We start from the raw sequence: 25953 nt of genomic DNA, 5'->3' as shown, positions 1-25953 counted from the left end.
TCGAGCTAAGGGTTAAAAGAAAGATCTAGTTGTATATTCACCACACCTGAGAAATCCCTGGAAGGCCACAAGAAGAACTGTTTCCAGCACAATATCAATATAATGTGAAGAACAACCTTGCTTCAACTTTAACACAGGTGAAATAGTTTGAAGCAGTCTTTGTCAAAGCCTGGAGGACACTCCTTTTATAAGGCCAAAGATAATCAGCTGAATGGAAAGATTCCCAGGAAGGCTCTGGGATGCTGGTCTTTGCATCTAATGTGGAACTGAATCCCTGCTAGCATGGCTTTACTGCTTAGAAGATTGCAGAATTCAAATGAAAATACAATAAATGCAAAACGTCACATGACACTGTTTATAAATGTATTTTAGTGTGGCCCTTATTTATAGATTCCGCTGTAGCAGCATTGTCATAAAAAACCATAATGTGTTTCCTTGTCCATCTATTACCCCATAGCTACAACAGAGTACAGCTCAGAAAGATCAGTGGATGTGGAGTTGTTACTCAGGGACTGATTTTCACTTGGCAAGATGTCTGCAAACCACTCATTGTTGAGGAATCGGTAAAAAACCATCAGAAAGGCTGCATCAGTAAACTGGAGGGAACCTGAGGACTCGACATTGTAAAAGAACAAAAGACCATTCCCTTCATCACATAGCAAGGACTGTAACCACAGATCTGAGTCTTCATAAGATCAGATGAGAGAGATCTGATGGAATCAGCCAACGTTATGTGTGTATGGCAACATTAAGGTGACCTAGTAGAGATAAGAGATCTCTTTTAGAGAGGATGGTAGCAGTGGACCAGGATTTGATGGCTGCTCTAATACGAGACAGCTTGTCTTGTGGCAGAGAAGCCTGTTTAAACCGCTATTAACCCTCTGGGGTCTGAGCCTATTTTGGCCGTTTTTGAATACTGTTGATTTTACCCTTCATGTGCCACATAAAAAATGTTTACTATACCCATATTTGGTATCCAGTCTGTTGTGGCGAGCACCATCTTCTTTGCTGTGGTGTCCTGGGGGGTGGGCATCAAAGCAAGGGACGCCAACAGACTGAACAAACTGATCAGGAAGGCGGAGTCTGTTGTTGGCTCTAAGCTTGTCACCCTGGAGGAGGTGGTGGAGGACAGGATGCTGGCAAAACTGCTAGCTGTCATGGACAATCCCTCCCACCCCCTCCACAAAACACTGGACAAGCTAAAGAGCAGCTTCAGCCACAGACTCATTCAACCCCGCTGCTCCAAGGAACGATACAGGAAGTCGTTCCTTCCTTCTGCAATAAGACTATACAATTCATCTACCTCTGCCAGAACCAACATTACTGAAATGCACTAAATCTATGCACTAAATCTAAGCACAACACATTGCTATGTTATTAATATTATTACTATTATTATTATTATTATTATTATTATATATACTGTTGCTGCCATTACTATTATTACTATACACTGTAATATACTACTATTATTATAATACCGGCCTTACCAGCCTTATTTATTATTATTATTACTATTATTATATATTACATATCATATTATTTTATTTTATAATTATATTATTTTACTTATAATTACTTCATTTATATTTTTCATTTTATTTTATATTGTTTATTATTTATTATATTATATTATATTATATTATATATATTATATACTGTATTATTATTAATATTATTATTAGTATATACCTTCTAGTCACTATAGCATTGTTGCCATCATATCATCAGTATAATTACCTTCATCTTGTCAACCATCCTACCAACTGATCTGTTTTTTTTAACTTGTTAAGTGTCAGTATTTTATTTTATTCTATTGTATTTTATTTTTATTGTACTTGAATACCGGACTGCTGTGACAACCGAATTTCCCTTCGGGGATGAATAAAGTAATCTATCTGTCTGTCTGTCTGTCTGTCTGTCTGTCTATCCATCCATCCATCCATCCATCCATCCATCCATCCATCCATCTATCTATCTATTCTATCTATCTATCTATCTATCTATCTATCTGTCTATCTATTTTCTTCACCTATATGATCTGACAATTATTTTCTCATTTTAACCTACTTTATTAACATATTGAGCCCAAAAATCATGAAATCCGAGTTGAAAAATTATACTATTTACTACAATAAAAACCACAAATATGCTCAATGAACAGTTTTGGAACTTACATAGAATACAAATATGAACATATAAAAAGGTAACATTTAAATATAATAAAACTATATACAAAAAAGTCCCATAAAAACATGTATATTTATAGGCTTTTTTTCCCCTTGTTAGCTGCAACTCTCCAAATCAAACTATGTGCGAAATTGCACAGAGAGCTACACCAACGCTCAAATTAAAACTATCATTTTTTTCTGATCATAGACCTCAGAGGGTTCAGGGTATTGCAGAGAAAATCCAAATGTTTGGAGGGACCTACTGTATTGACTTGTGAAAGAGGGACACCTAACTGTTGGAATAGGGTTTTCCCTGCAGATATGCTACGAGCTGGTGGGGACGAGAGAAAATCAACTCCTAGAAAATCATCTAAAACATGCAGGACTCTGAAGATAGAAAAGGGGGAGCTAGAAAATTGACTTATTAACCTCTGTTGACAGGAGACATCTACTACTTCTGGTTCCTGAGAGCAGACTGCAGATTTTTTTACATTACATTACATTACATGTCATTTAGCAGACGCTTTTGTCCAAAGCGACTTACAATAAGTGCATTCAACCTGATGGTACTAGACATAGACCACAGGAATCAAGTAAGTACATAACTTTAAGAGCTAACTGTCATTGCTACAGGAGTGCTATATGTTAAAGAAGAAAAGAATAGAAAAGAAGAAGAAGAAGAGCAAATTTATTTATTTATTTTTTTTTAAATATATATATGTGTTAGGTGACCATGGCTTAACCGAGGTATTGTTGGAAGAGATAGGTCTTCAGCCTGCGGCGGAAGATGTACAGGCTGTCTGAGGTCCTGATGTCGGTGGGGAGCTCGTTCCACCATTTGGGAGCCAAGATAGAGAAAAGTCTGGAAGAGGTTTTGAGGCGAGTTGACCCACGGAGGGTGGGAGTCGCCAGCTGTTTGGCTGATGCAGAGCGGAGAGGACGGGCAGGGGTGTAGAGTTTGACAAGGTCCTGGATGTAAGTAGGACCTGAACCGTTAGCAGCAGAGTACGCCAGAGCTAGAGTCTTGAAGCGTATCCTAGCAGCCACAGGTAGCCAGTGCAGGGAGCGGAGGAGGGGTGTTGTGTGTGAAAATTTGGGAAGATTGAAGACCAATCGAGCAGCTGCATTCTGGATGAGTTGCAGAGGTCGGATGGCTTTGGCAGGCAGACCTGCCATGAGGGAGTTGCAGTAGTCCAGGCGTGAGATGACCGGACCAAGGACCGAGCCTTGAGGGACCCCGGTGGTGAGTAGACAGGGTTCTGAAACAGAACCCCTCCAAGTTACACGGAAGGTGCGGTCCTTGAGGTAGGATTTGAGCAGAGACAAGGCAGAGCCCGATACTCCCAGGTGGTGAAGGGTGGAGATGAGGATCTGGTGATCCACAGTGTCAAAAGCTGCAGAAAGGTCCAGTAGAACCACCACAGATGAGAGAGAGGCCGCCTTCGCCTTGTGAAGCTGTTCAGTCACAGCGAGAAGGGCAGTCTCTGTTGAGTGGCCCTTCTTAAAACCAGACTGGTGAGGGTCAAGGAGGTTGTGCCCATGCAGATAGCAGGATAGTTGGTTGAAGATAGCCCGTTCCAGAGTTTTGGAGAGGAACGGCAGGAGAGAGACGGGTCTGTAGTTGTCCACTAAGGATGGGTCGAGGGTGGATTTCTTTAGGAGAGGATTCACCCTTGCTTCCTTCAGAGAGTTAGGAAAGCAGCCGGTAGTCAAGGAAGTGTTGATAAGATGGGAGAGGAACGGGAGGAGATCAGGAGCAATAGACTGAAACAGGTGGGAGGGAATAGGATCCAGCTGACAAGTGGTAGGACGGGCAGAGGTTACAAGGCTGAGCACTTGAGGAGGAGACAGTGGAGTGAATGCTGAAAGGGAGGGAGACGCTGATGGGGAGGGAGGAGAGGCAGGTTGTGAGACTGGATGGGTAAATGACGAGCGTATGTCCTCAATCTTTTTCAGGAAGTGGCTGACAAAGTGGGTCGGTAGGAGGGAGGAGGTAGGAGGGGGGGTTGGAGGGACCAGGAGATTTGTAAAGATTGAGTAGAGCTTCTTCGGGTTGGAGAATGAAGATTGAATCTTGGCCTGATAGAAAGAGCTTTTTCCAGCTGAGATCAGAGATGAGAAGGCAGCAAGAAGAGATTGGTAATTGCATAGGTCCTCAGGGTGTTTTTTTTTAGACATGTGTCACTTTGGGCTTCATATTTATTTACCTGATGCAGGACGAAGCTTCCTGGGACACAGAGCGTGGGTGGCTGTCTCCACACCAGCTGTCTCTTTGGAAAATGGCTCTCAGAATTAAACTCTGGATATTTTGTCTTGGGCTGAGATCTCGAGCTGGACAGATCTTACAGAGCCGTTCTCAGACAGAGGGAAGTTGCACTGCAAAAAAGGTGTGTCTAAAAACAAGGTAAAAACTCTAAATCTGAGGGAAATTATCTTGCTGCATGGACAGATCATTTCACTTGACAAGATTTCTTAATTTAAGATTATTAAATCTAGAAATAAGCATATTGGACGCTTAAAATAAGAAATTAACTCTTAAAGCATAAATTAAAGCTGCAAGTAGTGATGAACTGGCCAGAGCAGAGTGCACTGCAAATTATTTGTTTCTTACGGAGATAAAAAAAACCTTTAGAAGTGTTTGATGATTTATCTTGTTTTAAGAGTTATTTCTTATTTCAAGCAGCAAGATTATTTCCCTCAGATTTAGTGTTTTTATCTTGTTTTAGAAACACCTTTTTTGCAGAGTGTTTGGGAGAAATGGTTGGGATGGGAGATTGCAACTTGTGAAAATCAGAATTTCAGCTTGTGAAATAGTTTTAATCAGTCGACATCTGGGTTCATAAATTAACTGGCTTGATCATTTCAACTGAGTTTCCTCTTTTTTTAAATTAATTTAATTTCTATAAAAATATAATTTTTTGTTTAAGGGAGAGTTTTCACTTAAAATACTATTTTTTACCTTTTGTGAAATTACCATTTTTTGAAAATCATCTTTGGTTATTAAGAGATGATTATACTTCTTTGTGCTGCTGTTTCCACTTCCAATGAAAAGAGAACATTTTTGAAGAACTATGTCAAAAACTTATATTACGTCATGACTGAAATCAGAATCATGGGTGATTAAAGTTCTTCTAAAATAAAGATTTTAGCTAAATTGCTGCTAATTGCGTTATTAGTGCTTGTAGAGGTGACTGTCAGCTCTGTGTTCAGTGGTCTGTGTCAGAGTCTCTTCCTCTTCAGCAGCTGCAGTCGGTTCCTGCTGTAACAGCTCAGTGTCTCTGCAGTCTGACTGAGGGAGGTTTTTGTGCGACGACAAATCACTGTGTGAACACTGGGCCACCGTGGTCACTCAAACAGTAATAAACTGCTGCATCTTCAGTCTGAACTCCACTGATGGTCAAAGTGAAGTCAGAGCTGCTTCCACTGCCACTAAACCGAGCTGCTGTTCCTGATACACGTGTGCTCACAAATTGTATTAGAAGCTTTGGAGTCTGTCCAGATTTCTGTTGATACCATAACATACAATCTCCATAACTACTATGTCTGTAAACAGCCCGGCTGGTCTTACAGCTGATAGTGACAGTGGATCCTGGAGCAGATGTCTTTACTGCAGGCTGAGTCACAGTCACCTGACCGCTGCATCCTGCAGACACAAACAAATCCTTCATTTATCAGCAGAAATCAATGAGAGAAAAGGCAGCACATCATGTTTGAAATGTTGCTGAGTGAATGAACCTGTAAAACAGCAGCAGGCCAGCGTCCAGATGAGGATGGTGATGAGAGTCATGGTGGTTGTGGTTTCTGCTGTGTTGACTGACAGATCTGAGTCCTGCAGTGTTGAACTCACAGGACTATAAACCTTCTCAGTTCACTGGAGGATCAGCTGACCATGCAAAGCCTCCTCTCTATGGAAATGATTTCTCTGCTCTCAACAGACTGAAGCCAACGTGGGACACTAAATCAGGAGGAATACTGCTTGGATTTACACCATCTATCATCTTAATGGAACACAAGAAAATATTGATATTAGAAGTGCAGTTGAGGATTTAGGAATCAGTTTGTGTCCACTGTGGTTGGTATGATGTCAATATTTATTGTTCTATATTTACCTATAGGGGATGAGAAACTGCTTTTTCACTTTTTAAAGGTTTTTCTCATTCAAATTTAAATTTAAACATTTGTTTGAACATATTTTGTTTGCAGTCTTACAACTGATATAAAATAAATTAGAATATATTAATATTTACGGATTTGTTTTTATGTCTCAACTGTAAAAGTTACAATAATGATGAAAATTGATATTTTATTTTGTAAAAAACTTTCAGACCACATGAATTAAATAATTTTGTACATTAAATAATTTCAATTTTTACAGTTTTATCCTAAAAACAGAGTGTTTTCAGAGGATAGATGTTTGTTCACAGTGCAGGAGGTTTTTGTACGGCCGCTTAATGAGTTTGTATCACTGTGGTACACTTTTGGTGGAGGAACCAAACTCATCGTTGACTGTAAGTACCAGAGATTTTTATTTCATACAACAGAAAGTTATTATAAGTTTTATCAAGTATTTTATGAAAATGTGATCAAGTTCAGTGTTTTATGTTGTTGATATTTTTTGTTATTTTAACAAACTGATCTCACAAACTGAGAAGAAGCTTTGCAGAGATTAGTATTCATTCAGTATTGCATGTAAAATTACATTTTAATAAACAGTAATGATATATAAAAGTTTTAATGCTATATATTTATTGTTAACTTTGAATTTTCACCCTGTTGAAAATATGTAAAATTCTTTTTTTTTGTTTATTTAATACTTCAAACCAGAAAAATATGTATTTTAATTTTAGTTATTTATATTGAAAATATCAAATAATTCATTGAATGAAATGTAATGTGGATTTGTGTTGAACACAAACATGATTTTATCAGTAAAAGCAGCTTCTCTTTGTGTTCACGGTTCATTTGACATGTAGTGAAAAGGAAGTGAAAGAGACAGATGACAAAGGTTTTAACTGTATTCACATGAGAGTTTCAGCTCTGTCAGTTTAAACAGAAGAAAATCATCACAGGGAGCAGTTATTCTCTGTCACACATTATGAAAGACATGTGAAGATGTCATCAATAATCATCATCAATCAACCTTTTTAGTTGCATTTCCACTTGAATCCTGTGTCTGATGGTGTGATACTGAGTGATTTATGACTTCTTCTGTTTGATTTGATGAAATGTAAGAAATGAGCAGAATGTGATGTTTCTTTCTCACCAAGCCTTCACTCTCATTCCTCTGTCTTTTCTCCCCCCTCTCTCTCCTCCAGTGGGTGTGGTGCGGCCCACCCTGAGCGTCCTCCCCCCCTCCAGAGAGCAGCTGCAGCAGGGCAGTGCCACACTGGTGTGTCTGGCCAGCGGGGGCTTCCCCTCAGCCTGGAGGCTGGGCTGGAAGGTGGGGGGCAGCAGCCTCTCCTCAGGGGAGTCACACAGCCTGGAGGCCCTGGGGAGGGACGGCCACTACAGCTGGAGCAGCACCCTGATCCTCCCTGCAGACCAGTGGAGGAAGGCGGGCTCAGTGAGCTGTGAGGCCAGTCTGAATGGACAGAGCCCTGTCACTCAAAGCCTGGACCCTGAGCGCTGCTCAGAGTAGAGCTTCAGCAACACTTCCTGTCTGGAAATGATGCTGCTTCTTTCATAGAGATCTTCATCAAGCTACAGATCTCCTCTCTTCACATATTTCTGCACGTTTCACAGCTCTCTGCTCAGTGTTTTAGTGTGCATGTTGCTTTCTCATACTGATCTTCTGCATGTTCTTCTTCATCATCGTTAAAATCAACTTTATTAGTTTTAGTCCAAGAGAAACGATTCATTCATCAGAAATGTGGCATGAACATTAAACTCTCACTGAATAAAACTGTGGATTATAATGAGTCAGTGTCTTTGTGTTTTGTAAAAGGTGTAAGGTTCACCCTGCTGGCAAATGGATCAACACTGAACACAATATTTTGTATCCTGCTGATCTGGATCCAGGCGTTACATTTATTAAGATGACAGAACAACAGACATAAGGGAGCAGCAGACATGAAGCCATCTAACCTCAGTGTGTTATCTTAATGCTCTGGTCTTCTATGTTCCTAATAACATAAATATATATCAGGATATACTATAGATTTTGCCTACATGTTGGAGTTTTGGGGCTTCTGTGAATAAAGCATCACAGATTGATCCGTCTTTTAACATTTTCTCTTTATATTTGTCACTGTGAGCATGGTAACATTTAGCTCAAAGCCTCACACAACCACTAGTGGCTTTTAATCTTGCAGATAATTACTGTAAATTAAAAGTTTTATCATCTTCTTCTATACTACAATACATCTACTGTATATGTTATAAAAATACATGAATGACAATTCATTTGAATGGTAACATCTTCTTGTTTCTCCAGTTGTGCTTGTTTAGCATGTGGCTAAAACACAACTTAAACTACAGTTAAAAAACAAACAGTGTTTTGGTCTAACCCTACCCCTACACTTACCTGCTGGCTGGTTGATTTTGAAAATTTTAAATAAATTTTTATCTGTACAGTTTTCAATTAAACATGTGTCACAAATGATAAACAATACATCCAATTCTGTTTAATTTATGTTTTACTAAGCATCCCAACTTTTTTTGAATCAGGACTTGTAATATAGCACACCTCAGAAATACATCTACAATGCATAATGCACTACCTGTTTGCTCATAACGTGCAACACAGAAGCTGATGTCACATAGTGTTCTTTAGATTCAGTGTTTAAAGAGAAAATAAATGTCTTCTGCATTCATTTCTGGGTGCTGCACTTTTTTTTAACTTAGTGAAGAAGACTGTGTGATAAGTGAACATCTGGAGCTGTAAAGAGGAACAGAATCTGACTCTCAGGGACATGAATATCTGAGTTTCACTCCACATTTGACTGGGCTGAACTTCATCAGGTTTCTGTAAGGTTGTGTTTCAGGGACTGTGAAGGTGAGCAGTGGTGCATGTCAGAGTCTCCTGCAGCCATCCTGCAAGAAGATAAAACATTACTACTGTATTTATTATATAAAGGACAGTTCCAACGTAAAAACCAAACTAACTAAAAGCTGGCACTTGATGTTCAGTCAAATCAATCAGAATCTCACCCTGAATGTGGACTGCCACTATCAGCAGGAAAACCAGCAGCATCTTCATTATGGATGTATATGTGTGTGTGAGAGAAAATAATTCAATCATGTATTAGTTGACAGAAGACTTGGGGCCTTAAAAGCCCCTGATGTGCAGGGAAGCACGACAGATATTCAAAGTAGAACTTCTGTGGGTGACACACACATGCCAGTGAGAGCTGTCTGTGTGTTTCTGCTTCATAAAGATGAATACTGCCCTCTGGTGTCAAACAGGAGGAAGTACATTCATCTGAATCATTCACATCATGGAAGAATGATGAGACAGTGGGCCCCTGGACACAGACATGTAATAGGGCCCCCATCCCTCCATTAGAGGAGCAAGATCCTCAGAGTCTTTGTAGTTTTCTCTCTTTGTGGTTGTAGAACTCTGCAGGGCTTTTTGTCTCTTTAAAGTAGTTTTGAGTCTCTTTATGGTCTTTTGTGTCTCTTTGTGGTCACTTTATTTCTATTTAACCCTCTGGAGTCCATCTATGTATTGACAATACACATGTTTTATTTACAGTAGTAACTTTATTTATGTATATGATATGTAGACAAGCTGAGAAAGCCAGTTGAAAGTGTAATCATAGGAGCTTTCACAATGTGCCATTTATGTTTTTATACCATTTTCAAAATGTGAATTTTCTATCTACAATGAATACTATTACTATTTTTAATTTACATGCAAAAAGACTGTTTTGTAGTTTTATTATTTATTTATTTTTCTGCGCTTTTTGTGTGTATAAATAATTCTTAAAAAAGGTACATTTCCATAGACACATGTGTCTTTTGTTTGTAATTTGGGTTCCTGGCAGCTTTATAATTTGTTAATTAAAATAAAATGAAAAATCTGACCGATAGCCAAGTTTGTGTGGAGAAAAAGGAGCCATGCATGTGATGTAAGGACAGACTGAAAGATGCTAAACAGGGACAGAAATTAATGCATAGGAAGTTGACAAATTTTAACCAAAATCTCCTTGATTCAAAGGTTTAAAGTGGTTTTGTGAATGTTTGAAGTTGTTTTGTGTCACCTCGTGGTCATTATTAGAACTGTGCATTAATATCTTTATTGACCAAGATAACCCAACACCAAACATGACTTCATAGTTTTGAGTCTCTTTATGGTCTTTGGGCTTCTGTAAGGTTGCATTGTGTCTCTTTGTGGTTTCTTTATGTCACTTTGTCTCTTTCTGGTTGTTTTATGTTTCTTTGAAGTAGTTTTGTAGCACCCTGTGGTCATTATTTGTGCTGGGTTAAAATCTTTTTATTGACCAAGAGAACCCAGCACCAAGTATGATTTTGTGGCTTTTTTTGTAGTTAGCTTTTGTCTCTTTGTGCTTGTTTTGTGTCACCTTGTTGTCATTATTAGGGCAGGGTATAGCAAATTTCCAATCTTCAGCTTACCACATATTTTAAATTTTTGGAAAGAGTTCAGAAATTGACTGGTACGTTGATTTCAATTGATTTCACTCTTTTTAAATTATTTAATGGTTATAATAAAAAATATAATAAAAAAAAAGAAATATATATAAAAAATAGTATTTCAAGATGGAGCAGTGTGAGTGTCAGCTAGTTACAGCAGCTCTTACACTCTCTTCTCTTCTTTACATAATGTAGCACTGATCATATCACCATGTCACTTCACATGTTCCTTTAAGTACATACATACACATTTTTATTTGTAATATCTCTGCAATACAGAATGACTCTTAAAAAATAGGCAATATTAACAATAACTCTCAACAGCAGCCACGTATGTATTTTATAATGTGTGTGCAGTGTATGTTTGTCAATGTATATATTTAATGTCTTATTTCCTTTATTTTTATATCTTTATATCTTTGGAACCCACACCTTTAGCTAATGTGAGGACTAAATTTATTTATCCAAGGTAGGATGAATAAATCTGATCTTCTCTATTTGTGTTGAATAAATGTTTTTTATAAACTTTAGACATACATCTATCTTTTGATCATCTTTGGTTATTAGGTGATGATGATATTTCTTTGACTGCTTTTCTGCTTCGAATGACAATGAAAAATACTGAAGAACAACATGAAAAACAAAATTTTCTACTTGACTGAAATGATTTGTGAACCGTGGAATTATTAAAGGTTTTACTAAATTCAAGGCTTAGGCTAAAATGCCCTAAAAACTTATTGAAATGTTTCTATTATTAATATAAAGTTATTAGTGCTTGTAGAGGTGACTGTCAGCTCTGTGTTCAGTGGTCTGTGTCAGAGTCTCTTCCTCTCCAGCAGCTGCAGTCGGTTCCTGCTGTAACAGCTCAGTGTCTCTGCAGTCTGACTGAGGGAGGTTTTTGTACGACTACAAATCACTGTGTCAACACATTACCACTGTGGCGACTCTGACAGTAATAAACTGCTGCATCTTCAGTCTGAACTCCACTGATGGTCAAAGTGAAGTCAGAGCTGCTTCCACTGCCACTAAACCGAGCTGCTGTTCCTGATACACGTGTGCTTGTAGATCTTATGAGAAGCTTTGGAGTCTGCCCAGATTTCTGTTGATACCAGGACATACAAAACACACTGCACCAATTTACAACAGCCTGGCTGGTCTTACAGCTGATAGTGACAGTGGATCCTGGAGCAGATGTCTTTACTGCAGGCTGAGTCACAGTCACCTGACCGCTGCATCCTGCAGACACAAACAAATCCTTCATTTATCAGCAGAAATCAATGAGAGAAAAGGCAGCACATCATGTTTGAAATGTTGCTGAGTGAATGAACCTGTAAAACAGCAGCAGGCCAGCGTCCAGATGAGGATGGTGATGAGAGTCATGGTGGTTGTGGTTTCTGCTGTGTTGACTGACAGATCTGAGTCCTGCAGTGTTGAACTCACAGGACTATAAACCTTCTCAGTTCACTGGAGGATCAGCTGACCATGCAAAGCCTCCTCTCTATGGAAATGATTTCTCTGCTCTCAACAGACTGAAGCCAACGTGGGACACTAAATCAGGAGGAATACTGCTTGGATTTACACCATCTATCATCTTAATGGAACACAAGAAAATATTGATAATAGAAGTGCAGTTGAGGATTTAGGAATCAGTTTGTGTCCACTGTGGTTGGTATGATGTCAATATTTAGTTTTCTATATTTACCTATAGGGGATGAGAAACTGCTTTTTTACTTTTTAATGTTTTTTTCTCATTTAAATTTAAATTTAAACATTTGTTTAAACATATTTTGTTTGCAGTCTTGCAACTGATGTGAAATAAATTAGAATATGTAAATATTTTACAGGTTTGTTTTTATGTCTCAACTGTAAAAGTTATAATAATGGTGAAAATTAATCTTTTATTTTGTAAAAAACTTTTAGACCACATTAATTAAATAATTTTGTACGTTAAATAATTTCAATTTTTGCAGTTTTATCCTAAAAACAGAGTGTTTTCAGAGGATAGATGTTTGTTCACAGTGCAGGAGGTTTTTGTACGGCCGCTTAATGAGTTTGTATCACTGTGGTGGACTTTTGGTGGAGGAACCAAACTCATCGTTGACTGTAAGTACCAGAGATTTTTATTTCATACAACAGACAGATACTGTAACTTTTTAATCAAATATTTAATGAAATGCGATCACGTTCAGTGTTTTTATTTTTGTGATATTTTTTGTTATTTTATCAAACTGATCTCACAATCTGAGAAGAAGCTTTGCAGAGATTTTATTCAATTAGTATTGCATGTAAAATAACATTTTAATATACAGAAAATATATATAAATATTGTAAAGCTATATTTTTATTACTAACTTTGAATTTGTACCTCCTTGAATGTGTTTAAAAAGGAAAAAATGTTTGTTTATTACTTCATATCATAAAAATATGTATTATAATTTTGTTTTTATTTTGAAAATATCAAAAAATTAAATTTATAACGGGGATTCATGTTGAAAACAAAGATGATTTTATCAGTAAAAGCAGCTTCTCTTTGTGTTCACGGTTCATTTGACATGTAGTGAAAAGGAAGTGAAAGAGACAGATGACAAAGGTTTTAACTGTATTCACATGAGAGTTTCAGCTCTGTCAGTTTAAACAGAAGAAAATCATCACAGGGAGCAGTTATTCTCTGTCACACATTATGAAAGACATGTGAAGATGTCATCAATAATCATTATCAATCAACCTTTTTAGTTGCATTTCCACTTGAATCCTGTGTCTGATGGTGTGATACTGAGTGATTTATGACTTCTTGTGTTTGATTTGATGAAATGTAAGAAATGAGCAGAATGTGATGTTTCTTTCTCACCAAGCCTTCACTCTCATTCCTCTGTCTTTTCTCCCCCCTCTCTCTCCTCCAGTGGGTGTGGTGCGGCCCACCCTGAGCGTCCTCCCCCCCTCCAGAGAGCAGCTGCAGCAGGGCAGTGCCACACTGGTGTGTCTGGCCAGCGGGGGCTTCCCCTCAGCCTGGAGGCTGGGCTGGAAGGTGGGGGGCAGCAGCCTCTCCTCAGGGGAGTCACACAGCCTGGAGGCCCTGGGGAGGGACGGCCACTACAGCTGGAGCAGCACCCTGATCCTCCCTGCAGACCAGTGGAGGAAGGCGGGCTCAGTGAGCTGTGAGGCCAGTCTGAATGGACAGAGCCCTGTCACTCAAAGCCTGGACCCTGAGCGCTGCTCAGAGTAGAGCTTCAGCAACACTTCCTGTCTGGAAATGATGCTGCTTCTTTCATAGAGATCTTCATCAAGCTACAGATCTCCTCTCTTCACATATTTCTGCACGTTTCACAGCTCTCTGCTCAGTGTTTTAGTGTGCATGTTGCTTTCTCATACTGATCTTCTGCATGTTCTTCTTTATCATCATTAAAATCAACTTTATTAGTTTTAGTCCAAGAGAAACGATTCATTCATCAGAAATGTGGCATGAACATTAAACTATCACTGAATAAAACTGTGGATTATAATGAGTCAGTGTCTTTGTGTTTCTTTTATAATATATTAATAATGGAAAATAACTTCTTGATCATCTCAGTATCATACCTGATATTATATTAAAGCTGATAGTACAGGAGACAGGATTTTTCTCTTTGGTCTGTTGTCATTTTAGATTGTTTCATGAAACTATTTTTGTAGAAACTTTTAAACATATTTAATATCAGTGGCTGTAGTGTAGCATGAATTTAACTTTCCCAGCCTACTCATAAAGAGACTGAATAAACTGACAAGAATATAAGTTTAAAACTGTATGTGGGAGATCGTGTGTGAGTGTGTTTCAGTTTTATTTAGATTCTTTGTGGTTCTGCTTGATGACTCTTGTGTTGTGTTCACTGGACCAGTTATCCTCATCACAGTCTCTTCACCAACCCTCTGCACCTGCAGCAGGCCGTTTCACTTCAGTCACACTGAGGGAGGTTTTTGTACGGCTACAAATCACTGTGTGAACGCTCCACCATGAGCACCTAGACAGTAATAATCTCCAACATCTTCATCCTGAACACCACTGATGGTTAAAGTGTACTGAGAACCAGATCTGCTGCCTCTGAATCGAGACGGAGTTCCTGAGTTTAGAGTTGATGCTTTGTATATAAGAAGTTTGGGAGCCTGTCCAGGTTTCTGAAGGTACCAACTGAGATCAGCACCAATATTTGAACTCCCTGTGGCGCTGATGGTCACAGTCCCTCCGAGACTAACAGACTTGGATTTGTCAGTCTGAGTCAGAAAGTTGTTGGCAGAAGACTCTGAAATGAGAAATGAAATGTGACCTTAAGAAGAAATGTTTGAACTCCAACAACATGTGACAGCAGTTTAAAGTATAAAAGCAGAAAGATGAAAACAGAAACTGCACCACACAAGAAATTCTCCTAAAATGTCTGATCCATTTTCAGTCTCTCACCCTGAGTCAGAAAACCCAACATGACAATCAGAGTCACTGGAAACATCATCCTGATGCAGTTTTCAGTGTGAGTGCATGAAAACAGTTCAGACTCTGTGTGACAGAAGAACTTAAAACTCTGAGGAGCAGTGAAGCATCAAATCATGCAAACATACTTTAGTGGCCAGCTGTCCTTGTGAAACAGAAAGGGAGAGATGAGGTGGAGTAAGTAGAGGCTACATCTCCCTGTGGACTGATGAAGAACATGGAGAAACTTTTGACTTTCTGTTCCTCGTCTCTCTGCTGTTTCTGTCTGAACAAAGTTTCCCAAAAGGCCTTTGTGCTCATAAATAGATGCAGGCTGCCCTCTGCTGGCTGTCCAGGTTCACAACAACTTCATACTGACATGAGATTGATTTTGTATTGGCTCCTTCACTTTAATCAGGATCAGGACATCAATCTGTTAATCAGAGATGCTTCAGCTGTGACACTGGTGGACTCAGGTGGGTCACAACAAGTTTGAACAAAACTCCTCTTGGATGCTCCTGTGGCAGATAAAATATAATAAAGTGTCCTGTAGTTCAGCCTTCCAGTGGAGAAAACATGATGCAGGTCCACACAGGCTGCACTACATGCTGGGAAACTTCCCTTGCTTCATTATGTCTTCATTTAATGTTGTTTTTAAACCCTATCAAACATTTGCTGGCCTTTAATGTGGAGGTCGGCCACAAGTCAGGCATAGATCGTGCAACTTTAAAGTGAACTTGGGATGGGAATAATTAATTGCTGATCAATTAACAGTCGTTTAGAATTTTTAATCCATCTGTGTATTTCTTAAATATAATTTTATCCTTGACTGCTTATTAGTAGGCTACTTACGGAACTGAAACACGGCCGATCGTTCAGTTCTGTGGCCGTACGTGAATAAGCCAATAAGCTGAGAATTAAGTTGGATAAAGTTCCAGTTTGCAAACTGAAAGTTGCAATAACAATTATAAAACACAGAGAAATACAAAAGTATTAATTTGAGCAAAACTAGCTTACTGTAGCCTATCAAAGCTTGCTAGCATGACTTACTGAGTTTAATTTTATCCAAAACTTATTTAAACACAAAACACAGGGGGCTAAAACATAAAACATTGAACTCCTTGAAGTTATCTTTACAGTTTAATCTCACTGAGTTAGTTTTACTATCCACAAGATCAAGTCTCTTTTCGTCCTTTTAAAATAAAAGCGTCCGTTAAAAATAAAAGCGTCCGTCATCAAAAAAGGCTTTTGCATAGTCGGCCTACTGTTCTTTTATTTTGTGTGTTTGGGAATTAATAAAAATGAGCAATTGTCTGCATTTTAACTTTTAGTAACATGCTGCTTAGAAATGTTTTTAGCAAAGCATAAAACACATTTTATATGGCAGGTACAGCACACAGAAACAACGAGTATCAACAGAAAGGACATACTGATAACACTTTGCACGCTAACACATATTTGAGGGCAAGCAGATGGAACACTGAAGCACTCTTGGTGCTACAATTTAAGGTCATGAGCCCAGGTGGAGATGACGAACACTAGACAAGATACAGAAGTGTGCTGTTAGCTTTTTTCTTCCACAGGGCAGAAGCTGAAGCACCAAGAGGCTAGGACTAGCCAGCTGCCAATGAAATGGGCAGGTCAAAGTTTAAACCAGGGTGCTGCCCCAACAGTTATTGACCAATAAGATAGTCGCACATTTACATAAAAAGAATCTGTGTAAAACTAAGTTAGGTATCCTTTTCTGGGAGATGGTTGGTTACAGCTAACTGCTCAGCAGCCTGATTTCTGAACAGAGAAGGTTGATGTATACCTGACTCACTCTTTCATTATTGTCTTAAATAAATAGTCAAAAGGATATTACTCTCCTCTCATCTGTTCTGCAAAAAACAACAACTCTAACATGTATGCATGCATCAATTAATCAATTAATTGATCGTTAACGTTATAGATAATCCAGTTGGCAGGTTTCTTCCAACCACCCATCTCTAAAGTGAACCAGGATCTCGTCAAAGGTTTGCACCTATCAATGATGAACGAGGTGCTAACAGATCTGTTGAGAGCGATGACTCAGGCATTTTAACATGGAAGAGAAAGCACAGATGGTGGAGTTAGTTTTAGCAATGATAACTTGGTACCTTGGTGAGATCGATCAGTCTTTCAGTGTTTCAGGAATATTGAATACTTAGTTCTTCTACAGTTAAATCAGAGAAGGTGAGATTGAGCTAAGGGTTAAAAGAAAGATCTAGTTGTATATTCACTACACCTGAGAAATCCCTGGAAGGCCACGAGAACAACTGTTTCCAGCATAATATCAATATAATGTGAAAAACAACCTTGCCTCAACTTGGACACAGGTGAAATAGTTTGAAGCAGTCTTTGTCAAAGCCTGGAGGACACTCCTTTTATAAGGCCGAAGATAATCAGCTGAATGGAAAGATTCCCGGGAAGGCTCTGGGATGCTGGTCTTTGCATCTAATGTGGAACTGAATCCCTGCTAGCATGGCTTTACTGCTTAGAAGATTGCAGAATTCAAATGAAAATACAATAAATGCATAACGTCACATGACACTGTTTATACATTTATTTTAGTGTGGCCCTTATTAGGGCCTCGGGGCAATCGCACCGAGCACTACTGTTATACTGTGGATTTTTTCTTCTTCCTCTTCCGGACGCAATTTCGTCCCGCTACTAGTCCTACAACTTGAAGAGTTGCAGGACAAATTTTATATCGAAACGTGCAGTTTGATCGGGATCGGTGTGCTATTACTTTTCTCTACAGAATACGAATTTGCCCAAAATTTTGCATTGAAATGAATGGGATGGCCGACAAAAAATGAGCGAAAAAGAACAATAATTGGAGGTTTTTAAACGTCTACTTCTCCGGCATAATTTCACTTAGAGACTCCATTTAAACTTTAAACAGTTGACACAAGTCTTGTGTATTGGTGTCTCGATCCACGTTTCGATAGGTCATATAGTTTTTTATCAATCCCTGTTCAATGACCATGATCATTTTTGGAGAAATTCTGAGATTATAATGGGTGTGTATTGCACGGAATGTTCGCGTCACAGTGTGTGACATCATCGCCAGAGTGTAGAGGGAGAGAAAAAATTGTCAAAAAATAAATTTGAAAACTGCGCTCCAGGCCGCAAATTTCACTCTACAGAGATAATTTATACATAGAAACGTAGGAAAACTTGTCTTCTCACTCACAATCCTCTGGTAAAGCTGTCAGAGTTATAGTTTGGGCGTACGATGCAAAGATGCGCCACCAACACGCATCAACAGCCTCATTGGCTCCCATATTAAAAACGCAGGAAGATTTCTGAAAAAAAAGGTTTTTTTAGATCGCTCTAACAAAGCTATTTTTTCATTTTTCTTTAAAAAAAACATATGTAGACGTTCAGGAAGAACTCAGGACGCTCAAAGTGAAGTCGGATCAATGATAGGTATTATGGTTTTGCCAAAAATGCTTTCTGTTCGAGGACAGAAATTTCAGTCCACCTCTGGCTGCTGTCACTCTTTCATTAACAGCTGCAGTTAATTCTGTTGATTGCTTTGATCTGATTGCCTTTGATCTTTGATGTGATTACAGTTACAGATACACACACACACACACATACGCACTAAAGTGCGCACACTCCTCACACATGCATACACATGCTTCAAACACGCACACACAGGTAACTTTATGTGATTTTAATTACACACACACACACAGGTAACTTTATGCGATTTTCGCTACACACACACACACAGGTAACTTTATGTGATTTTAATTACACACACACTAGTCACTATAGCATTGTTGCCATCATATCATCAGTATAATTACCTTCATCTTGTCAACCATCCTACCAACTGATCTGCTTTTTTTTAACTTCTTAAGTGTCAGTATTTTATTTTATTCTATTGCATTTTATTTTTATTGTACTTGAATACCGGACTGCTGTGACAACCTAATTTCCCTTTGGGGATGAATAAAGTAATCTATCTATCTATCTATCTATCTATCTATCTATCTATCTATCTATCTATCTATCTATCTATCTATCCATTTTCTTCACCTATGTGATCTGACAATTATTTTCTCATTTTAACCTACTTTATTAACATATTGAGACCAAAAATCATGAAATCCGAGTTGAAAAATTATATGCTCAATGAACTGTTTTGGAACTTACATAGGATACAATTATGAACATATAAAAAGGTAAAAATTTAAATATAATAAAACTATATACAAAAAAGTCCCATAAAAACATGTATATGTATAGGCCTTTTTTCCCAGCTGCAACTCTCCAAAACAAACTATGTGTGAAATTACACAGAGAGCTACACCAATGCTCAAATTAAAACTATCATATCTTTGGGTATACATGAACTAGGAATGTCAAACAAAATTTGGGCGAAAGTTTCAAGTCTGTACTTTGGAGTGAAGTTGATAGCAGCGCTCCATGTGACCTAGTTTTTTCTGATCATAGACCTCAGAGGGTTAAGGGTAAAGCAGAGAAAATCCAAATGTTTGGAGGGACCTACTGTATTGACTTGTGAAAGAGGGACACCTAACTGTTGGAATAGGGTTTTCCCTGCAGATATGCTACGAGCTGGTGGGGACGAGAGAAAATCAACTCCTAGAAAATTATCTAAAACATGCAGGACTCTGAAGATAGAAAAGGGGGAGCTAGAAAATTGACTTATTAACCTCTGTTGACAGGAGACATCTACTACTTCTGGTTCCTGAGAGCAGACTGCAGATTTAGACATGTGTCACTTTTGGGCTTCATATTTATTTACCTGATGCAGGACGAAGCTTCCTGGGACACAGAGCGTGGGTGGCTGTCTCCACACCAGCTGTCTCTTTGGAAGATGGCTCTCAGATTTAAACTCAATATTTTGTCTTGGGCTGAGATCTCGAGCTGGACAGATCTTACAAAGCCGTTTTGGGATAGAGGGAAGTTGCACTGCAAAAAAGGTGTTTCTAAAAACAAGGTAAAAACTCTAAATCTGAGGGAAATTATCTTGCTGCATGGATAGATCTAGAAAATTCTAGAAAGAAACTAGAAATAAGCATATTGGACGCTTAAAATAAGAAATTAACTCTTAAAGCAAGATAAATTAAAGCTGCAAGTAGCAATGAACTGGCCCGAGCAGAGTGCACTGCAAATTATTTGTTTCTTACCAAGATTAAAAAAACCTTTAGATTTAGGAGTGTTTAGTATTTTATCGTGTTTTAAGAGTTAATTTCTTATTTTAGGCGTTCAACATGCATATTTCTAGATTTAACAATCTTAATTTCAGAAATCTTGTCAAGTGAAATTATCTGTCCATGCAGCAAGATTATTTCCCTCAGACTTGTGTTTTACCTTGTTTTTAGACAAACCTTTTTTGCAGAGTGTTTGGGAGAAATGGTTGGGATGGGAGATTGCAACTTGTGAAAATCAGAATTTCAGCTTGTGAAATAGTTTTAATCAGTCGACATCTGGGTTCATAAATTAACTGGCTTGATAATTTCTTGATAGTTTCCTCTTTTTTTAATTAATTTAATTTCTATAAAAATATAATTTTTTGTTTAATGGAGAGTTTTCACTTAAAATACTATTTTTTTTTACCTTTTGTGAAATTACCATTTTTTGAAAATCATCTTTGGTTATTAAGAGATGATTATATTTCTTTGTGCTGCTGTTTCCACTTCCAATGAAAGGAGAACATTTTTGAAGAACTATGTCAAAAACTTATATTACGTCATGACTGAAATCAGAATCATGGGTGATTAAAGTTCTTCTAAAATTAAGGTTTTAGCTAAATTGCTTGAATAATTAATAATGAAAAGTGTCTTTTTATTTCATATATAAAGTGATTAGTGCTTGTAGAGGTGACTGTCAGCTCTGTGTTCAGTGGTCTGTGTCAGAGTCTCTTCCTCTTCAGCAGCTGCAGTCGGTTCCTGCTGTAACAGCTCAGTGTCTCTGCAGTCTGACTGAGGGAGGTTTTTGTACGACGACAAATCACTGTGTGGACGGCCAATCACTGCCTATGTTGTGGACACTCATACAGTAATAAACTGCTGCATCTTCAGTCTGAACTCCACTGATGGTCAAAGTGAAGTCAGAGCTGCTTCCACTGCCACTAAACCGAGCTGCTGTTCCTGATACACGTGTGCTTATATGTCTAATTAGGACCTTTGGAGTATGTCCAGACTTCTGCTGATACCAGAACATACAATGACCACTATCACCACAATTGGTGTAAACAGCCTGGCTGGTCTTACAGCTGATAGTAACAGTGGATCCTGGAGCAGATGTCTTTACTGCAGGCTGAGTCACAGTCACCTGACCGCTGCATCCTGCAGACACAAACAAATCCTTCATTTATCAGCAGAAATCAATGAGAGAAAAGGCAGCACATCATGTTTGAAATGTTGCTGAGTGAATGAACCTGTAAAACAGCAGCAGGCCAGCGTCCAGATGAGGATGGTGATGAGAGTCATGGTGGTTGTGGTTTCTGCTGTGTTGACTGACAGATCTGAGTCCTGCAGTGTTGAACTCACAGGACTATAAACCTTCTCAGTTCACTGGAGGATCAGCTGACCATGCAAAGCCTCCTCTCTATGGAAATGATTTCTCTGCTCTCAACAGACTGAAGCCAACGTGGGACACTAAATCAGGAGGAATACTGCTTGGATTTACACCATCTATCATCTTAATGGAACACAAGAAAATATTGATATTAGAAGTGCAGTTGAGGATTTAGGAATCAGTTTGTGTCCACTGTGGTTGGTATGATGTCATTTACATATAGGGGGATGAGAAACTGCTTTTTTACTTTTTAATGTTTTTTTCTCATTCAAATTTAAATTTAAACATTTGTTTGAACATATTTTTATTTGCAGTCTTACAACTGATATAAAATAAATTAGAATATATAAATATTTTACAGGTTTGTTTTTCTGTCTCAACTGTAAAAGTTACAATAATGATGAAAATTGATCTTTTATTTTGTAAAAAACTTTTAGACCACATGAATTAAATCATTTTGTACATTAAATAATTTCAATTTTTGCAGTTTTATCATAAAAACAGAGTGTTTTCAGAGGATAGATGTTTGTTCACAGTGCAGGAGGTTTTTGTACGGCCGCTTAATGAGTTTGTATCACTGTGGTACACTTTTGGTGGAGGAACCAAACTCATCGTTGACTGTAAGTACCAGAGATTTTTATTTCATACAACAGACATATACTTTAACTTTTTAATCAAATATTTAATGAAATGTGATCACGTTCAGTGTTTTTATTTTTGTGATATTTTTTGTTATTTTATCAAACTGATCTCACAGTCTGAGAAGAAGCTTTGCAGAGATTAGTATTCAATTAGTATTGCATGTAAAATAACATTTTAATGTACAGAAAATATATATAAATATTTTAAAGCTATATTTTTATTACTAACTTTGAATTTGTACATTCTTGAATGATTTTAAAAAGGAAAAAAATGTTTGTTTATTACTTCATATCATAAAAATATGTATTATAATTTTGTTTTTATTTTGAAAATATCAAATAATTAATTGAATTAAATTTATAACGGGGATTCATGTTGAAAACAAAGATGATTTCATCAGTAAAAGCAGCTTCTCTTTGTGTTCACGGTTCATTTGACATGTAGTGAAAAGGAAGTGAAAGAGACAGATGACAAAGGTTTTAACTGTATTCACATGAGAGTTTCAGCTCTGTCAGTTTAAACAGAAGAAAATCATCACAGGGAGCAGTTATTCTCTGTCACACATTATGAAAGACATGTGAAGATGTCATCAATAATCATTATCAATCAACCTTTTTAGTTGCATTTCCACTTGAATCCTGTGTCTGATGGTGTGATACTGAGTGATTTATGACTTCTTGTGTTTGATTTGATGAAATGTAAGAAATGAGCAGAATGTGATGTTTCTTTCTCACCAAGCCTTCACTCTCATTCCTCTGTCTTTTCTCCCCCCTCTCTCTCCTCCAGTGGGTGTGGTGCGGCCCACCCTGAGCGTCCTCCCCCCCTCCAGAGAGCAGCTGCAGCAGGGCAGTGCCACACTGGTGTGTCTGGCCAGCGGGGGCTTCCCCTCAGCCTGGAGGCTGGGCTGGAAGGTGGGGGGCAGCAGCCTCTCCTCAGGGGAGTCACACAGCCTGGAGGCCCTGGGGAGGGACGGCCACTACAGCTGGAGCAGCACCCTGATCCTCCCTGCAGACCAGTGGAGGAAGGCGGGCTCAGTGAGCTGTGAGGCCAGTCTGAATGGACAGAGCCCTGTCACTCAAAGCCTGGACCCTGAGCGCTGCTCAGAGTAGAGCTTCAGCAACACTTCCTGTCTGGAAATGATGCTGCTTCTTTCATAGAGATCTTCATCAAGCTACAGATCTCCTCTCTTCACATATTTCTGCACGTTTCACAGCTCTCTGCTCAGTGTTTTAGTGTGCATGTTGCTTTCTCATACTGATCTTCTGCATGTTCTTCTTTATCATCATTAAAATCAACTTTATTAGTTTTAGTCCAAGAGAAACGATTCATTCATCAGAAATGTGGCATGAACATTAAACTCTCACTGAATAAAACTGTGGATTATAATGAGTCAGTGTCTTTGTGTTTTGTAAAAGGTGTAAGGTTCACCCTGCTGGCAAATGGATCAACACTGAACACAATATTTTGTATCCTGATGATCTGGATCCAGGCGTTACATTTATTAAGATGACAGAACAACAGACATAAGGGAGCAGCAGACATGAAGCCATCTAACCTCAGTGTGTTATCTTAATGCTCTGGTCTTCTATGTTCCTAATAACATAAATATATATCAGGATATACTATAGATTTTGCCTACATGTTGGAGTTTTGGGGCTTCTGTGAATAAAGCATCACAGATTGATCCGTCTTTTAACATTTTCTCTTTATATTTGTCACTGTGAGCATGGTAACATTTAGCTCAAAGCCTCACACAACCACTAGTGGCTTTTAATCTAGCTGATAATTACTGTAAATTAAAGGTTTTATCATCTTTTTTCTATACTACAATACATCTACTGTATATGTTATAATGACCAAAACCTGAAACCTGAAATCTACCATGCATTCTACATGTTTTAAACAAAAACACACCTGTTGTTGTGAAACAGAAAAGAAGCAACAGTTCATATCTTGAGTATCATTTGGGCCTTTAAATCTCATCTGAAAACTTGAAAACACAACTGAAAAGTCGGGACATTTAACCTCTTAAAGCTGCAGGTTTAGGAACAGGAGAAGGGTTAGGATCAGACAAAAACACAATCTGAGCCAAAGCTTATAACAGAAGAACTGTAAGGCCAAAATTACACATATATAATACTTCATTTTAATGGTAAAATCTCCAGTTGTGCTTGTGTAGCATGTGGCTAAAACACAAATGACACGTCAGTTAAAAAAACAAACAGTTTTCAATTAAACATGTGTCACAAATTATAACCAATACATCCAATTCTGTTTAATTTATGTTTTACTGAGCCTCCCACTTTTTTGGAATCAGGACTTGTAATATAGCACACCTCAGAAATACATCTACAATACATAATGCACTACCTGTTTGCTCATAATGTGCAACACAGTAGCTTATGTCACATAGTGTTCTTTATGCGTTCTGCATTCATTTCAGGGCGCAGAATCTTTGTTTTAACTTAGTGAAGAAGACTGTGTGATAAGTGAACATCTGGAGCTGTAAAGAGGAACAGAATCTGACTCTCAGGGACATGAATATCTGAGTTTCACTCCACATTTGACTGGGCTGAACTTCATCAGGTTTCTGTAAGGTTGTGTTTCAGGGGACTGTGAAGGTGAGCAGTGGTGCATGTCAGAGTCTCCTGCAGCCATCCTGCAAGAAGATAAAACATTACTACTGTATTTATTATATAAAGGCCAGTTCCAACGTAAAAACCAAACTAACTAAAAGCTGGCACTTGATGTTCAGTCAAATCAATCAGAATCTCACCCTGAATGTGGACTGCCACTGTCAGCAGGAAAACCAGCAGCATCTTCATTATGGATGTATATGTGTGTTTGAGAGAAAATAATTCAATCATGTATTAGTTGACAGAAGACTTGGGGCCTTAAAAGCCCCTGATGTGCAGGGAAGCACGACAGATATTCAAAGTAGAACTTCTGTGGGTGACACACACATGCCAGTGAGAGCTGTCTGTGTGTTTCTGCTTCATAAAGATGAATACTGCCCTCTGGTGTCAAACAGGAGGAAGTACATTCATTTGAATCATTCACATCATGGAAGAATGATGAGACAGTGGGCCCCTGGACACAGACATGTAATAGGGCCCCCATCCCTCCATTAGAGGAGCAAGATCCTCAGAGTCTTTGTAGTTTTCTCTCTTTGTGGTTGTAGAACTCTGCAGGGCTTTTTGTCTCTTTAATGTAGTTTTGAGTCTCTTTGTGGTCACTTTATTTCTTTCAATTTATTTTGTAATACCCTGTGATCATTATTTGTGCAGGGTTTAAATATATTTATCGCAGCAACAAGTATGACTTTGTAGTTTTAAGTCTCTAGCATATTTAGGCATTTTAAAATTTGACCAATTTTGACAAAAATCGATATGCTATATTATGACTTTTTTGGAGTGGGTCACATAGGACATCATATCATGGGATGTCGAAAAATTGGACAAAAACAAAAAAGTCATACTATAGCATGTCTTTTTTTTACCTAAATATGCCCAAAAAAATGCTTTATTATAGTCT

At 38.2% G+C, this 25953-nt stretch overlaps 1 protein-coding gene and 3 gene segments (V, D, J or C); 3 read left to right on the top strand and 1 right to left on the bottom strand.

Moving 5' to 3' along the window:
- The first annotated feature begins 950 nt into the window (after nt 1–950).
- LOC131988368 (immunoglobulin lambda-like polypeptide 1) lies at nt 951–8086 on the top strand. Its single transcript, XM_059353490.1, has 3 exons — nt 951–1277; nt 6547–6679; nt 7487–8086. Exons 1-3 carry the CDS (start codon nt 951–953, stop codon nt 7807–7809), a joined length of 783 nt encoding a protein of 260 aa, XP_059209473.1. The 3' UTR covers nt 7810–8086.
- Nucleotides 8087–12724: 4638 nt separating this feature from the next.
- Nucleotides 12725–14266, top strand: LOC131988367 (Ig lambda-3 chain C region-like; the record flags this gene model as incomplete). The annotated part of the segment is given in 2 exon segments: nt 12725–12866; nt 13664–14266. Coding segments are annotated over 2 exon segments (465 nt in total), but the record flags the coding sequence as incomplete, so codon positions are not given.
- A 124-nt stretch (nt 14267–14390) lies between these two features.
- Nucleotides 14391–15263, bottom strand: LOC131988324 (Ig kappa chain V region 3381-like). The segment is given in 2 exon segments: nt 14391–15037; nt 15193–15263. Coding segments are annotated over 2 exon segments (357 nt in total).
- Nucleotides 15264–22252: 6989 nt separating this feature from the next.
- Nucleotides 22253–24069, top strand: LOC131988366 (Ig lambda-3 chain C region-like; the record flags this gene model as incomplete). The annotated part of the segment is given in 2 exon segments: nt 22253–22397; nt 23206–24069. Coding segments are annotated over 2 exon segments (468 nt in total), but the record flags the coding sequence as incomplete, so codon positions are not given.
- Nucleotides 24070–25953: the final 1884 nt, after the last annotated feature.

Source organism: Centropristis striata, chromosome 16 (assembly GCF_030273125.1).
Source record: "Centropristis striata isolate RG_2023a ecotype Rhode Island chromosome 16, C.striata_1.0, whole genome shotgun sequence".
NCBI lineage: Eukaryota > Metazoa > Chordata > Actinopteri > Perciformes > Serranidae > Centropristis > Centropristis striata.
Note: the sequence above shows the minus strand (reverse complement) of the source record. Positions and strands in the feature narration are given on the sequence as shown.